Source organism: Notothenia rossii (genome assembly GCF_949606895.1).
Source record: "Notothenia rossii genome assembly, chromosome: 8".
NCBI lineage: Eukaryota > Metazoa > Chordata > Actinopteri > Perciformes > Nototheniidae > Notothenia > Notothenia rossii.
The window spans coordinates 69172636-69188259 of record NC_136906.1 but is presented as its reverse complement, the minus strand read 5'-3'; the positions used below and the strand labels follow the sequence as shown (position 1 = coordinate 69188259).

The following is a 15624-nucleotide window of genomic DNA, read 5'->3' as shown; positions in this document are numbered from 1 at the left end:
TACAGTTCTGTTTCATATGGGTGTTGAGAGATGTATCCATAGATCTCCTCATGTTGCTCTCAAAGTGCACCAGATTGATGCTTTTAACTTCAATATTTAAAAAAAAAAAAAATCTTCACGAGGGAGCTAGCTCCCGGACCCCCCTAGAGGAGGTTAGGTCCCCGCCCCCACTTAAACCATGTTCACATGGATACTAAATATATTTGCACATATCTTGTGTCTATATCTTTCTGTTTTGGTAGTCATGCCACAACCGTGCACGTGAATGCATGCGCGAGTCATGTTAAGATATCTGGATTAAGAGGTTGCTTTTCTTTGCACAGCATGAAAGAAAGGCCAAATGAATGGGCTGTGATTTTAGTTTTTTTAAGCAGAGGCTGAGTTCAATAATTTGTACGTCCCTCGGAGGATGTTGTAAAAATTGAAAGGAAAAAGGTTCCCCACCCCTGCTGTAAATAATAATAAAACCCCTTGATTTATAACTTAACATCTCCGTCTCCTATTGATCTGAGTATATTATAAAGAATAGCCAGTTAATTGAAGCATTATAAGCACAGGCCTGTCAGATGGTATATTACGCTGTTTTTTTTCTGCTTTGAATAGTTCTCTCTTTTTTCACCATACCTGTGTTTGCATCACTGATACATATTAACAGCTCATGTTTAATTATTGTTCTTAGAAAGATGTGTTTATTTTGGAGGCTGCTGTTTGTGATGCTGCTTTTCCTTTATATTTGCAGAGCCAGCATTGTTACCAATCCAGACCACTAGATGGCAGTACCAGGAATGTCAGTTGCCCACCACCAGCAGCAAACAAAGAAAGAGGAAGTGTTTGAAATGTGAGTTGAGGGGGTGGGGGTTGTAAATGTGGGACATGTGTTTTTTGCATTTTCTCTAAATTATAACCGTGAATAGAGCAACTTTTCAATACAGTATTATCTATTCTCAATTTATCTAAACTTACCGGTTGATTGTTTCTCAATTGTTGGAGTAAAATTGATACAACTAGTGATTTTTAGTTGTCTTTCGATGTTGAAATGCAGCATTGCATCATGGGATATATATCCCTGTTGTATCCAAGTTAAATGTAAAGATCTTTGTCATCTTACGTACAAAAGACAGTATTTTGTGTTAAATTCCCTGTAGATAATCCTCCCCTTTTTATATGTCTTAGTTTTTGGTAGTCTTTATCTCTGCAGCACCTTTATTCAGTGTATCATGTGTGTGAATCAGATGCCTGTCTCCGATGTGTACAACTCATACTTACCTGGCAAGGGAGATACCATGATCAAGAAGGTGGTTCACCCAGGGCGAGGCTTGGCCATTGCACACCGGTCGAGCTGACCTCTGCGAATTCCTCAAATGTGGGAATCTCGATTGCATAATTTGTGGTAGTGGGGGACTGCGTTCGCGCTCTCCCCTGATAACTTGTAAAATGACAAAAATATTCTTAAAAGTCTGCAACACATTTTGAGAATCAATTAAACTGTAAGAGGTTTGAAGTTGACGTGTCAGTGAAAGGAATTTGGGAATCCAAATTTGAAAAAGTCTGCGCTACTATTTAAAAGACTTAAGAGTTCATTTATAGTGTTATTAATATTCACTCACACATAGTCACGATAATTAATTTTCTTGGACAATAAATGTTCTCGGAAATTATTGCGATAAACGATAATATTGTCGGCACCGTTGTAAGACCATTTTAGACCACTGACATAATGATAATATATAATAATAATGGAAGTACGTCCTTTCAAACAAAAGTTTTTTATTGAACATTCAACATTTCAAAGGAAATTTGAAATAATATTCAAATATATAAATGATATATAATAAATAAAACAGATAAATTAAATGTATAAAAAATTAATTAAATCTCACACAACCAAATCAATTTAATAGACTCGGGCTGGAAAACAGAGCTCTCTCTCTCTCATATATATATATATACACGAACCACCTGAGAGAGAGTCTTGCCGGCAGACACAACGCGAGAGCGCGTGCCCGGCGGACACAGCATGTAAACGGCAATTTATCGAGCTCAGAAAAGTAATCGAGTCAATTTATTGATTATCGCGACAGGCCTACTGACACATATCATTTAAATAAAATGTGATTTTTAATTCTGAGGCGAGATCATGCTCTTGTACAAGTCATTTACAAAAATATTGTTTAATATTTGCAGAAAAATACCCGGGACACTTTGGCTCCTACTCCTGAGGGCTCGTCCATCACGTTGCGCTTGTACAGCGTAGATCTTGCCCAGGATGGAGGACTGGACTCAAGAGTAGCCGGTATTTCAGGCATTGTTGGGCGGACAGACACATCCAGACCGCCAACAGACGGGGTTGCCTGAATGGTTGGCAGTAAGGGCATTGAGGAGGGGCCAGCAATGGGGTTGGCTGACTGGCAGGTAGGATGGGTCCCGGGAAAAGGGAGGGCACAGGTCTGGTGATGGTACTGGTGGCAGGCAGTATGGGACATCCAGCAATCCCTGGGATTGGCAGGCATGATGGGCCTTTTGGAGGGGCCAGCAATCACCCGCTTTGCTGAGGATGGAGAGGGGAAGGGCAAAAGTCTGTGGGCTGGGGTCGGTCTTACTGACCGTGGCTGTGGCAGTGACACAGGTGGCAGTGATGTCTTGAGGGTGTGAGAGGCATGATCATGTCCCTCCTTCTTTTCTTCTTTTCTTTTTAAACTTTATTTTAAATTATTTGGGCAATACATAATATACAAAAGTTACATTAATAATACACACAATGCATAAATATATAAATAACAGAGCGCACATCTATATTCCAGTGAGATATTTGGTCACATACTCAAAATGCCCCATGGTTGAGTCTGGGATTTGTCCAGGGTTTTTCTTCTTAGTTCGGTAATAACCTGTTTCATGATGGTGTGGCTACTTATTGTTGTCTGATTTAATATCATTTTGCATTCTGTTTTCCAGATCTTCATACGCATAATGCAAATTACAAGGCGAAAAAGTTCCCTGTGTTTTATGTCCATCTTTTCATCAAGGATACAATACATGATTGAATTATATTTGACATTGAATTCTAAACCGATGCCTCATAGAAGTGACCACACCTTCCTGGGATTATGTCCCTTCTTCTAATAATAGTCATATCCCTTTCTTTGAAGAAAATGCCAACTCCGTCAGCTCTACTATCTCTGATGGATATAATAAATGTTCCTTTATGCCACATTGTACACATCGTCCACATCGCTGGTGGTATTCAGTCTAAGTTTCTGCGTAAAACGGAAGTCATTAGTGTCCAATAAATATTTAATTTTCCTTTCTTGAAAGTCTTTAGACTGAACACCACATGCATTCCTTGTAGCTACGCTTAGGAAGCTCATAATCGTTTTGAACATTTAGCTATGGTGATGTGTTTACATTTGCCCGTTTTTCATTTAAGTTCAAGTTTCTGCTTACAGGTCTCTTTTTTGAGACCTCAAACGGGGCCAGGCAAAAGGACCCAGAGTTATTTTCAGAGGGTGAGTGGAGGGGGGTGCTGATTTGCTGACCAGCTGTAAGGCTGACAGGGCTGGAATCAGAGCTTGGGCTTTCGCTCACACTCATAAAATTGCTCATTTTCATTCTCACTGTCAGAACTGTACTCACTCTCTACACTCAAAAAAATAATTTCTTGGACTTACTTAATAAAGTGTTAATGTCAACAAATTCCACGAAACTGAGTTGAGTAGGTTATAATTAAATAACACTAGTAAGAAGAATATAACTGACTTATGTTCAGCCAACACGACCGTGTTAATTAACTTCAACAATACCCGGTCACCCTGGATTTAATGAATAGCTCTGTGTCCAGCTAACTTAACTGAGCAATATTAAGTCAACACAGTGCAGTTTCTTTAGACATACTTGATTGTTTGATTAATGCCAACATAAAGATATTATATAATACTAACTTAACTCACCTATATTAATTTGACTTAAAAGTAAGATCTGCTATACTTTACTGTATTTAGTAAGATCAACTTAACTTTAATTTGTAGTTCCAACTTAACAAACTTAAATCATTTTGGAAACTACTGCATTCCGTGTTACTTAACTGGTATTCATTGCTATAATGGAAGTCATTTTAAGTTCACTTACTAAACCAGACTACGTCAACAAATTCCACAAAGTGTAGTTAAGTAAATTCAAATTAACTGACTTTGGTTCAGTGAAAAAAAAATACATTTATTTCACATGAAACGCGATATAACCACATAGGCATCCAGGATTACCAAGTTCAAAATCATGGAAACCCATAGACCCAAGACTTCTTTGTATTACACCTTATCAACAAACATACAAGGTTGAAGTTGCACAACATTTAGCTAGCAACACAAATGTTCAAAAGAGCACCATGTTTTAACCATAGCCCAAACTGCAACTTGTACGTACAAACTGTGAACATGAATCATTTGTAACATTCCTATTCAGTAACATTCAGTTCCATAGATAAAATTCCCTCCGAAATATTTGGATAAAACCCCTGTTCCAAGATTTCCAATGCGCCATTTCAAGGCGTTCCACTTGTAGTGTTCAAATAGTTCATTCAAACAGTTTGTTTTTCAGCACTTGAGCCTTTGTTGACAGGTGGCGAACATCCATTTCCATCAGGATATTTTGAAGATCCTCAAACGTGCATCTCAGGTTTTTTGGATAGCTCAAGTCCAATGCATATGTGAGTCCAAATAAAATTGCCAGTGCATTCGCAATGTTTTGAAGATCGTTCAGCACTTCCACACCTTCAATTACAATCCCCACATCTGCGAGGGAATCTGTTGGCTCTGCACCTTCCTTCTTTATGGCGAAGATTCCCAAGACCATCTGATCTACACTCTTTCAACACCCATATGAAACAGAACTGTAAACATATTTACTATTTCTTTATGGATATTTTACAAATCATCCTTTTAAACTGTATTCCTTTTTTAAAGGTCATAGTATTTCATACCTGTTTTTCATTTATTCTCTTATTTTTTTATAACTATAATGATCATATACACGTGTGCCTCGGAAATAATTGTTTACATTAATGGTGACCAAAACGTTTGAGAGCCACTGAGATAACACTGAGAGAGTCCTTTAGCTCAGGGGTTCCGAAAGTGGGGGTGGTCGCAAGATGATTACAAAATAAAAATGGAAAAAAAACAAAAAACGTTTGCATAGACATTTTTAGGGGCGGACTAGTCATCTGTATAATTTCCCCACAACGAGGCGAGTGCAGCGAGTGCGGAAAACTGAACACTTTTTTTTCTGAACCCCCGTCGACAGGGGGTCGCCAGTCTCTCGCACTGTTATTTTGGGGGTCGGGGCTGAAAGGTTTGGGAACCCCTGCTTTAGCTCACTGAGCCTCTCAGTCTGACAGGAGAGGACTCTCCTCCACTTTGTTGTTGAAAAAACTCCTTATATCCGTTAGCGTAGCTCGCTAGCACCAGAAGCTAACAACAACGATCTCCGGTACCGGTGCGCTCTCTCTCTCTCGCTCGCGCACACACACACACACACACACACACACACACACACACACACACACACACACACACACACACACACACACACACACACACACACACACACACACACACACACACACACACACACACACACACACACACACACACACACACACACACACAATGGCTCATTCCACACACACACACAGAGCCGAGCTTTAATGAAACAGAGAGACCCAGACGTAATAGTACTGTATCATATTTCAAATCAATAATCTTTCAAAATATGATAATAAATATTAATAAACATTTTTCCTCCTGGTCCCCAACTTTGAGAACCACTGGGGTAGAGTAACGGAAAGCTTTAATTGTGGTGTAAATGTTAGTGTTTTATTGTTTACACCAAATCCATCATTAGATGCAAAAAAAAAGAAAAGAGATGGGCAGGCAACCTGTGACATCAACAGATCAGTCGGTTTTCCAAATTGTTTAAAAAAAAAGAAGGATCTTCTCGCGCTTTACATTTCTTTGCTGCTCTCTTGTAATGAGGACCCTTTTTTAAAAAGCTTGGATATTTTTGTTATTACTGAGCTTGGGAAATGCTTATCTGCAACCTGGAATAAAATGTAGAACAATTTTGAAGCGTACCATATTTGAATGCATAGGCCAATTGAAATGATTAATTGTCTCCTATTTTACATGTTCTATTTCAAGAGGATTCATTTGCTTTTAATTCTAACTGCTTTCCTGTTCATACGCTTTTGGAATTTTACTTTTATTGATTTTTATTATTAGATTTATATTATTGTTATTAATTAAAGCGACTACACTTGTGTACCTGGGATCATGTGAGGCAGAGATTTGTGGAATCCCTCCAGGCTATTGCTTCCACGCAGACTTTTGTAATAGGGCAGGTCCACACTGTTGATGGTTGTGCGTATGGCTGCGTCAAACCGGTGGATCCAGTGGAAGATGTCCAGACGCACAACCATACCACCGTCAAACCAAGCCTGGAACATTGGCTGTTTCTCAATCTCGAGTACGCTTGCTTGGTAGCACATGTCTTCCGAGCGTCTTGCTTCAGAAGCTAGGCAAGAATACTTCCTGGCATTCGGAAAACAAAGAGTGGAACAGGCTAGCAAGTTTGCAGGTGTGCGTCATATGAGAGGCCCCAGCTTACAGTTTCCGCCACAGATTTGGGGAAATTGGTCAGTGCACAAAGCATTGTGGGGATTTTAAGACCGGAGTCTACACATGGGCAGGCTCGAAATTTCTCCAAAGGAAGTACGCCGGGCTCGGTAGATTTCCAAGTATGCTGGACATTGGAACAGTACTTCGGCGGCACTCGATGACGTAGTATGCTTGAAATAGTGGCTCTGGAGCAGCTTTACTCGCGATTGAGAAACACCCTCTGTCTCCACAGATGTAGGGCCCTGAGCAAGACAACACCCACGGTCAATGTAGAGCAGTGGTTCCCAACCTTTTCCAACTCAGGGCCCACTTTTAAGTCTTACATTTTTTCGAGGCCCACCTTCCCATAAATACAGAGGCCATATAATGCGTTCTCAAAGCACTTTTTTTTATTAAAATTTGAACATAAATGGAGCACTGAATACAAGAGAAACATGTTGGAAGCTCTACAGTCGCTAACACAGCAGTGAGGAGCTGTACACACACACACACACACACACACACACACACACACACACACACACACACACACACACACACTTTCTCTCTCTTTCGCTTTCTCTCTCTCACACACACACACTTTCTCTCTCTCTCACTCACTCACTCACTCTCTCACACACACACATTTATTAAAGCAGCTGTCCATCAACACCACACAGATATCAGAAATGACAAGCAATGGGCTGTCTGTAACCGGCTAATTATCAAAGGATTAATAAATTACTATATCCATCAACAATGGAGAAATGCATTCTCATATATAACAATTTGACATCCAAATTATTAAAATTTGAACCTAAATGGAGCACTGAATACAGGAGAAACATGTTGGAAACACACACACACACACACACACACACACACACACACACACACACACACACACACACACACACACACACACACACACACACACACACACACACACACACACACACACACACACACACACACACACACACACACACACACTTTCTCTCTCTCTCACACACACACACACCTCTCTCTCACACACACACACACACACACACTTTCTCTCTCTTTCGCTTTTTCTCTCTCACACACACACACACACACACACACACACACACACACACACACACACACACACACACACACACACACACACACACACACACACACACACACACAATTATTAAAGGAGCTGTCCATCAACACCACACAGATATCAGAAATGACAAGCAATGGGCTGTCTGTAACCGGCTAATTATCAAATGATTAATAAATAACTATATCCATCAACAATGGAGAAATGCATTCTCATATATAACAATTTGACATCCCAAATCAAATCAAAACAAAATCCAAATATCAAAAGTAAGCCCATTAAATCGATAGGCCTACAAATAAACACAAATCCGTTGTAAAGATGATGTAAATTCTGCTTGGGCTCATTAATGAAAAATTACACTTTGTATTTTAACATTAAATCATCTGCCTACAAACAAACAAACCAGTGCACAGATAAAGTTCAAAACTATGCATGTAATGTTAAGCCTCGACAGCAGAAAAATATTTACATACAAGTAAAAGCAATACTTGCAACGAAATAAAATTAAAGCTTCTATAAAGCTGCAGTGGATCAGTCCAACAACAGGCCCACAATATGTTGACTCACCTAATGAGACGGCTGGTGTTGCATGGCGGCAACCAGATGTTTGATGTCTGGCACAATGGATGAAAGTTTCAGTCGAAGATCTGGCTCAACATTCAGTTGGTTTCTGTACTTAGTTTTTAATCCCACGAGTGCAGAAAATCCAGTCTCACAGAGGTACGTCGTTTGGAAAGGCATCAGGAATCTCACAGCTCTGTTAGCCAGATCAGGGTACTCAGAAGCAACATGAAGCCAGAAGTTTGTCAGGTGCTTCTGTGAGAAGATCAGCTTCAGCGCGGTGTCACAAGAGAGATCCAGGAGACTGTCTTGCTCTTTTGCACTCAAAGCAGCGAGAGCCTCATCACTGTGGCTGGCGAATGGGTTTTCTATCCAGTTGTACTGCACATCTGGGATGGGGAAGTATGCGCGCAGCTGGGTCCTCAAACCTTGCAGGTGCTCTCTGACAGCGTTGCTCACGGTGATGGGAAGTGGACTCTGTTCCGTTGTCAGAAAATCAGCCATATTTTCAAACGAGTCATAGTTTGACTGCTCGACACGCTTAGCCCACAGCGCCAGCTTTCTTATGGTTGCTTCAACTTTATTCTGGACATTGAATATGTTCACTGTTATCCCTTGAAGACCGAGGTTGAGTCCATTTAAGTGGCTGAAAATATCAGCCAGGTAACCCAACTTAGCCAACCACTCAAAATCCCTGAAGCGGTGTGCGAGTTCAAACGTTGTGTCGAGAAAAAACACATGCACTTCATCACGCAACTCAAACAGTCGCGTCAGGACTTTGCCTCGGGAGAGCCACCGCACTTCAGTGTGTAACAGTAGCTGGTGATGATCACTGCCCATCTCTCCACATAACACCGCAAATAAACGTGTTTGCAGTGGACGGCTCTTGATGAAGTTGACAGCTTTGACCGCCTCATCTAAAACCGTCTTCAGATCCGGGGGCATTTTCTTTGTAGCAAGTGCTTCACGGTGTATGCTGCAGTGGACAGATGTTGCCCGCGGAGCCACCGCTTTCACACGTCGGACAACCCCGCTGTGCTGTCCCAGCATTGCACGGGCTCCGTCAGTGCTCAATCCAACACATTTGGACCAGTCAATCCCATTGGAAACAATAAAAGTGTTCACAGTGTGAAAAATGGCCTCAGCAGTTGAACGGGTAGGCAGAGGTTTACAAAATAAAAACTCCTCTTTTATCTCGCCACCATTTTCGTATCGCACATAAGCAAGCAGGTTTGCCAGACTTGCGACGTCGGTTGACTCATCCAGTTGGAGCACGTAAAAGCGGCTCTCTTTTACGCTTTGGATCAGCTGCTCCAACACATTATCTGCCATTTCATCAATCCTTCGTTTGACCGTATTATCCGACAATGAAACGAGGTTGATAGGCTGCACTGCCTTCTCTCCCAACATCACCTGAACGATCTGTTTTGCAGCGGGAAGAATTAAATCCTCGCCGATGGTGTGTGGTTTTCCAGCTTTGGCAATGAGTTGGGAGACCCGAAAAGACGCTTCCACAGCATTTGTGTTCTCACAGCCCATATGCTCAATTACCTTCTTTTTGCTCTGATACTCCCTGAGCTTGTTCTGAAAAACATCCCGCGGCTTGGTCGCATATTGTCCATGTTTTGTCTCGAGGTGACGTCGCAGTTTACATGGCTTCAAGGCTTCGTTTGACAAAGTCTCAAAGCACATGACACACAGCGGTAACGGCTCAGCTTCTGTGCCTGTCCAAAAAAATCCCAGCGCTAAGTACTCAGCACTGTACTTTCTTCGAACTCTTCTTTTTTGTTTGACGGCCAGGAGATCACCGGTCGATTCACTGACAGCCTCTGGTCTCTCTTTCCTTTTAATACTCCCTGTTGCTAGCCAGCTATCCATTTTAATACTCTGCTCTACTCTAACTTAATTACAGTTTACACAATCAGCATCAATCAAGTGCAGAGCTGTCCCGCCGGTCCCGCAGCAAAGTAGTCCGGCCGATTACAACAAATGTTCCTATCTCTCTGCTCGTCACATATCTAATATTTTAAGGAAAAATGCAATGATGAAAAGAATAATTACATTTTTTATATCATTTTAAATATTATTCTGTATATTTTTATCTGATTTCCCCCCCACAAAAATCATACTATTTTGGAAAAGATTTGGCGGCCCACTTGCAATACCTTCGCGGCCCACCAGGGGGCCGCGGCCCACAGGTTGGGAACCACTGATGTAGAGGGTTTTAGGAACCGGTTGATTGGCCAGCTGGAACCTTTCCATGACTCCACGGCACATGGGTTGCAGCTTCTGTGTGGACTCCTCGCAAGTCAGCACAAAATAAACTATTTGGAGTACTCATTTCCGATGCTGGTAAAAACACTCTGTGGGGCCTGAGTGGTCGTAAAAGACAAACTTGGTCGTGAGCGCGTCTGTCAACTCAAAGTTGATTGTTGTGATAGTGATTATTATTATTATTTTTAAAACAAAAACAAACTCATGGTGGGGGTGCACCTGGTCTGCCCCTGGCTCCGCCTCTGCCCAGGTGTTCCAAATTCCACTCAGTCGTGGAGATATAAAGAGAAGCTGGAGGAGAAAGATGTCATCTATCCTAACGCCGAGAGACACTCTACTTAGAATATCTCATGTCTATTTTGAGCAGTAGGCCATATTTTTGCTGATGTGTTTATGTTTAGCCTGGAGGACCTGGTAGTCCAGTTTTCGCGGCTTTATTTTGTTTCCCATAGGGTTTATATTTTATATCTGGTTAGGGGGGGGAGCTCTGGGTCCTACGGCCCGTGGTGTGGCTGGCTCGGGTTCCCTCCTTCTGTTTGTTCCTTTTGGCCAGTCCTCCAGACCTCTTTTTGTTTCCCGTTTCCAGACCCCCCTGAGCCTCACTCAGGGGGTCTGGATATTCCGGAGTTGATGAGAAGGACCCCGAGTTATTCTCAGAGGGTGAGTGGAGGGGGGTGCTGATTCGCTGACCAGCTGTAAGGCTGACAGGGCTGGAATCAGAGCTTGGGCTTTCGCTCACACTCATAAAATTGCTCATTTTCATTCTCACTGTCAGAACTTTACTCACTCTCTACTAGGGTTGGGTATCGTTTGAATTTCCACGATTCCGATTCTTAACGGTTCTCAATTCCGGTTCTTTGAGGGGCAAGGTACACATTTTTTTACATGCTTCTTCCACCAAAAAAACAACATTTATTTGAGAAACTTTTGCACAGGTTAGTTTACAGTAATATTCACATGAATCAGTCTGTTTATATTCACTGCTATGTAACTGTAACCTGAGAACCACTGAAGCTACAACACAGCAACAGTTCAGCACAGATTGTGTCACCAGCAGTCGAGAAAACACGTTCACTGGGTGAAGAGGAAGCCTGGACACATAAATATGAGAAGGCCATGTCTGACAGGCAAGGATAGGTTGTTCTCATGTTCCACCACCAGGTCGCAGCGTCATCAGAAGTAACTATGCGTGGCATAGCCTTGTACATGTGCAGCTCCTTCTCTACATGGTCCTGGATGGACATGGAATTCTGCTGTGGTGTTACCTTTTGGGCATCCTCATCAGCAAACAGCTCCTCCAATGGGGTCATGTTGGGGTTTTTGCAGGGATGCATTTGCTAAATGAATAAAGAACAGCATATCACACAAAAGGAAACTTCCATTCAAAGCATAGATCATGATTAAGAAACCTAGCATATATATATTTTTTGCAAACATACACTTACATTCTCCTCTGCCTCACTCCATTCCTTCCATGTTCTCGTCATCATCTCCTCCACAGTCTAGATCTGTTGACTACAGATAACAATTGGCATTAAGATCAAAGATTTTAATGATTGAGGAGACATTATTTGTTCATGAATAACATTTCACCTTCTCAGTCGGTCAGATTTTTGGCCAAGAACTTCCCCTTGATCCGGTCCCAGACAGCAGCATTATCGTCCATCTTTTGTTTGAAGTGTGGGTCCAAAGCATTAGCCTCTTCCAGAGAGCTCCTAATTTCATCACTCTGAACACAATTATTGAAAATGTAGGATTAAGTCATAAATATAATTATTTAATGTATTCTTCAATAACTTCTTTATAGCCTCAGTTATTTTACCTGGTAACGCTTTGACAGATTTCCTCAAACTTGCTTTTTAAGGTTTGACACAAATACCGTGTCCCCATCAGTAACAGTAAAATGCATCTCAAGCTTTTTGAGAATGGGCAGAATCTGGTCAGATGCGGGGTTCTTTTCCGAAGAAACGCAGAGGGTGGACGTGTACATAACACTCATCAGTCTGATGAAGTCCTCTGCCCGCCTGAGGTCTTCGTCAGTGAACCGGGCAAGTCTGAGTGATAAAGAATATTTGTATTATTTTTAACTATAAGTTGAAAATATTACATTTTAAACAAAAACAATGCTGTTTGACAAGGGAACTGCTCCTCTTTAAATCCATCACTTATCCACACTAATCAGTATAGTTTACATTGCTAGCTACTTTTTAAGTCATCTACATTTGCATTACCACATGCTTATAGTGACAGCTCTCTGCACTAGTTCTGGTGGCTAGACAATCACTTCCCTGATAATGAAGTATTAGTGTTTTTTATGAGTCATATAACTATAAGCTACTGGATGCCTACATTTTCTTTTGGATCCATAAAGTACCTATCAGTCTGACTACCTGTACCTCTCCATAGGCTTTCTCAACCGTTGATCCAAGCTGGCTGCCTGAATTGCTGGGTATTGATCGAGAAATCTCTCCAGCATTAGGTGGAGAGAATTCCAGCGAGTTCTCACATCAAGTATGAGCGAGTGTGTTGAGGCAGCTCTGACAAACAAGAAAATCACAAATACTTTAACATATGGGATTTCAATTTAACATGGAGCAGTTATCATTTTACATAGTTTTTGAAATGTTAATACCTGAAAAACGCATACAGTGCTTTGTATTAAAAAAAAATACAAGCATTATTTTATTAAATACAATTCACAACGATCAAATGAATGTAACTCAGTGATTCTTACTTAGGATAGCCTGCTTCTCCTGGAGCACGGTCTTAGCCATTGATGACCTCTTAATTCACACAAGTGCACAGATCTTTGCTATCCATTGAGACATGATAGCCAATGACTAGAGACTCTGTGCTGCCAGATTCAAAGTGTGAGCAAAGCAGCCCAGCTTCACAAATTGGATTCTGTGTATTAGGGCTGTGCGATTATGGCAAAAATCATAATTTGGAGATCTTTCAGGTCAAATTGCCCAAAAGCCCATCGGCAGCCTCCAGGAATGCTTCTTTCACAACTTCGCCGTCTTTGAAAGACTTCATGTGTTTGAGCAAAACACATCGTCCTGTGTTTTATATACTTTTAGATATCTGAGACCCATAATATATGTCTAAAAATAGCATGATGGGAGATCTTTCAGGTAACAACAAAGTTTGCTTACTACCATCTTAATAATGGCTAAAGAAGTCTGAAGAAGGATGTTGTAAATCCCCCTGCCTACTTTGGTCTTGTGGGAGGCGGGGCTTAGCTTCCACCTACCAGGCCGAAGCAGGATTAGCGGCGCCGGTTAGCGAGGTAACTTCAGGGTTAGCTCTGAGTTTTCTGTCCTACGATGCCGTTTCACTTCCTACCGGGTGTCCGGTCTGAGTCAGTTTCTCAAGCTGTATCTGTATGTGCAACACTTACATTGTCACATACTGTAAGCAGAAGTATTATTTAAAACACCACATTAAGTTGACGAAACACTCGAGTCAAATGTAATTAAAGTCAGATCCACTCGTGTCTTAGATGGGGCAGTGATATCATAAAACTGTTGTACGAATTCAAACTAGTGATGTGTCGGTCGCGAAGAACGACGGGAGCCGGCTCGGCCCCCAAACGAGCCCTTTCTTTTTTCTTTTGTTAAAGGCCATGTAATGCATCTAACACAGGTGTTTTTTAAAATGTAGTTTAGATATCACCAGAATAAAAATAAATAAAAATGTTTAAAGTTTGGTCATAATTAAATGACATATACGTTAAAAACCGATGTTGGTTCCGAAGTTTGCCGAGTACGCCCCCGATCACTCCCGAACGAGCGGTGACGTCACACGTGGCAAACATTGCCATTTGATCAAATCAGTCCAAATGGCAAGCAACGCGACAACTTCAGACAGCGACAGCGATCATTCAAGCTCAGATTCGGTGGGTTATCTGGATTCAGTTAAAGAAGTAGAGAGTGAACCAGCTAGCCTTTCACTTCAAGGCATCTTGCCTTATCAGTAGCCTACGAGCCTCCTGCCCGGCAATCGAACAACGAGGCAGAAACTTGTGAAAGAGAAGCGGATTCCGCAGCCAGCGAGACTCGAGTCGGCAATACTGAATGGTAAATTCTGTTTTATTTAATTTGACCTGCACTAAATGTCGATCTTAATTTGTCATCTGTTCCTCACACGTCCGGCAGATATTGTTTTTTTTTAATGTTATGTACAATATTCAGGTGTACATGTCAATGCTGTGAAAGCATGCCCACTGCAGATGAATGTGTATGCTGCAGAGAGATCTGGCAGGTGATGGAACAAATAGACAGTTTGCAACCTACTGACCAGATAGCAGAGTCCTGCATCGGGTCGGGTATCCGCGGGTAACCGACGGGTGACCCGCACAAAAGGTGATTTGCGGGTGGTATTTTTTCAAACGCTTTTTTCCGGGTTCGCTTCTGGGTAAAACAAAGATGATGCGGGTCCGGTTGCGGGTGTTGCATAATAAATATATTTAAACAATAATAATTTAGTTTAATGTTTAAATCCTCAGACCTCTCCTCCGCGGGACCGAGCATAATCATAACCTCTGCAGTGAATCTATCTGCTGCTGAGCGCACCACATTCTGAATGGCTGAGGTGAAGCTCTCTAGCGGAGAATACAGCATTTTCAATAACTCTTCCTCAAGAGCGAAATCCAACGTCTGGGAGGCTTTTGGTGTCATCCTAGATGGAGAAGATAAACAACATCCCAGGCTTTTTGAGCCAAATATGCAACTGCGTGTGTTAATAATTGCACCTTGTCACTGCTTATATATATGCGGGTTCGGGTCGGGTTGCGGATCTTGTGCCGACGGGTCGGGTCGGGTTGGGGAAATAATTGGCAATATGTGCGGGTAGCCGGGCGGGTTCGGTATTGCACGTCACGGGTGCGGGGCGGGAGCGGGTCTTGAAAATCAGACCCGTGCAGGACTCTGCCAGATAGAAGACACCGACGAGAAACCAAGGTGCATTATTAGCCACCCAGGCTTTAGAGAAGGCTGTCTCAGTGTTTGGACACTGAAAATAGCGTATCTTCAATACAAACAACAACACAGA

General features: G+C 41.8%; 2 protein-coding genes across 6 annotated transcripts in view; one reads left to right on the top strand and one right to left on the bottom strand.

Moving 5' to 3' along the window:
* The window catches only part of LOC307014503 (uncharacterized protein), a 147448-nt gene that overhangs the window by 25064 nt on the left and 106760 nt on the right, over positions 1 to 15624 (top strand). For all 5 annotated transcript variants that reach the window (XM_079642460.1, XM_079642461.1, XM_079642462.1 and 2 more), the window contains one exon: positions 740 to 838. The gene's annotated coding sequence lies outside the window, so the exon portion shown is untranslated. The remainder of the gene's footprint in view (positions 1 to 739; positions 839 to 15624) is intronic.
* Positions 5286 to 15401, bottom strand: LOC307014502 (zinc finger BED domain-containing protein 5-like). Its single transcript, XM_079642449.1, has 2 exons — positions 12395 to 15401; positions 5286 to 12301 (listed from the first exon to the last, which is right to left on the bottom strand). Exon 2 carries the CDS (start codon positions 10174 to 10176, stop codon positions 8305 to 8307), a length of 1872 nt encoding a protein of 623 aa, XP_079498575.1. The 5' UTR covers positions 10177 to 12301; positions 12395 to 15401; the 3' UTR covers positions 5286 to 8304.

Coding starts and splice junctions, on each gene's coding strand:
- LOC307014502 (XM_079642449.1), bottom strand. CDS start 10,176: ATGGATAGCTGGCTAGCAACAGGGAGTATTAAAAGGAAAGAGAGACCA.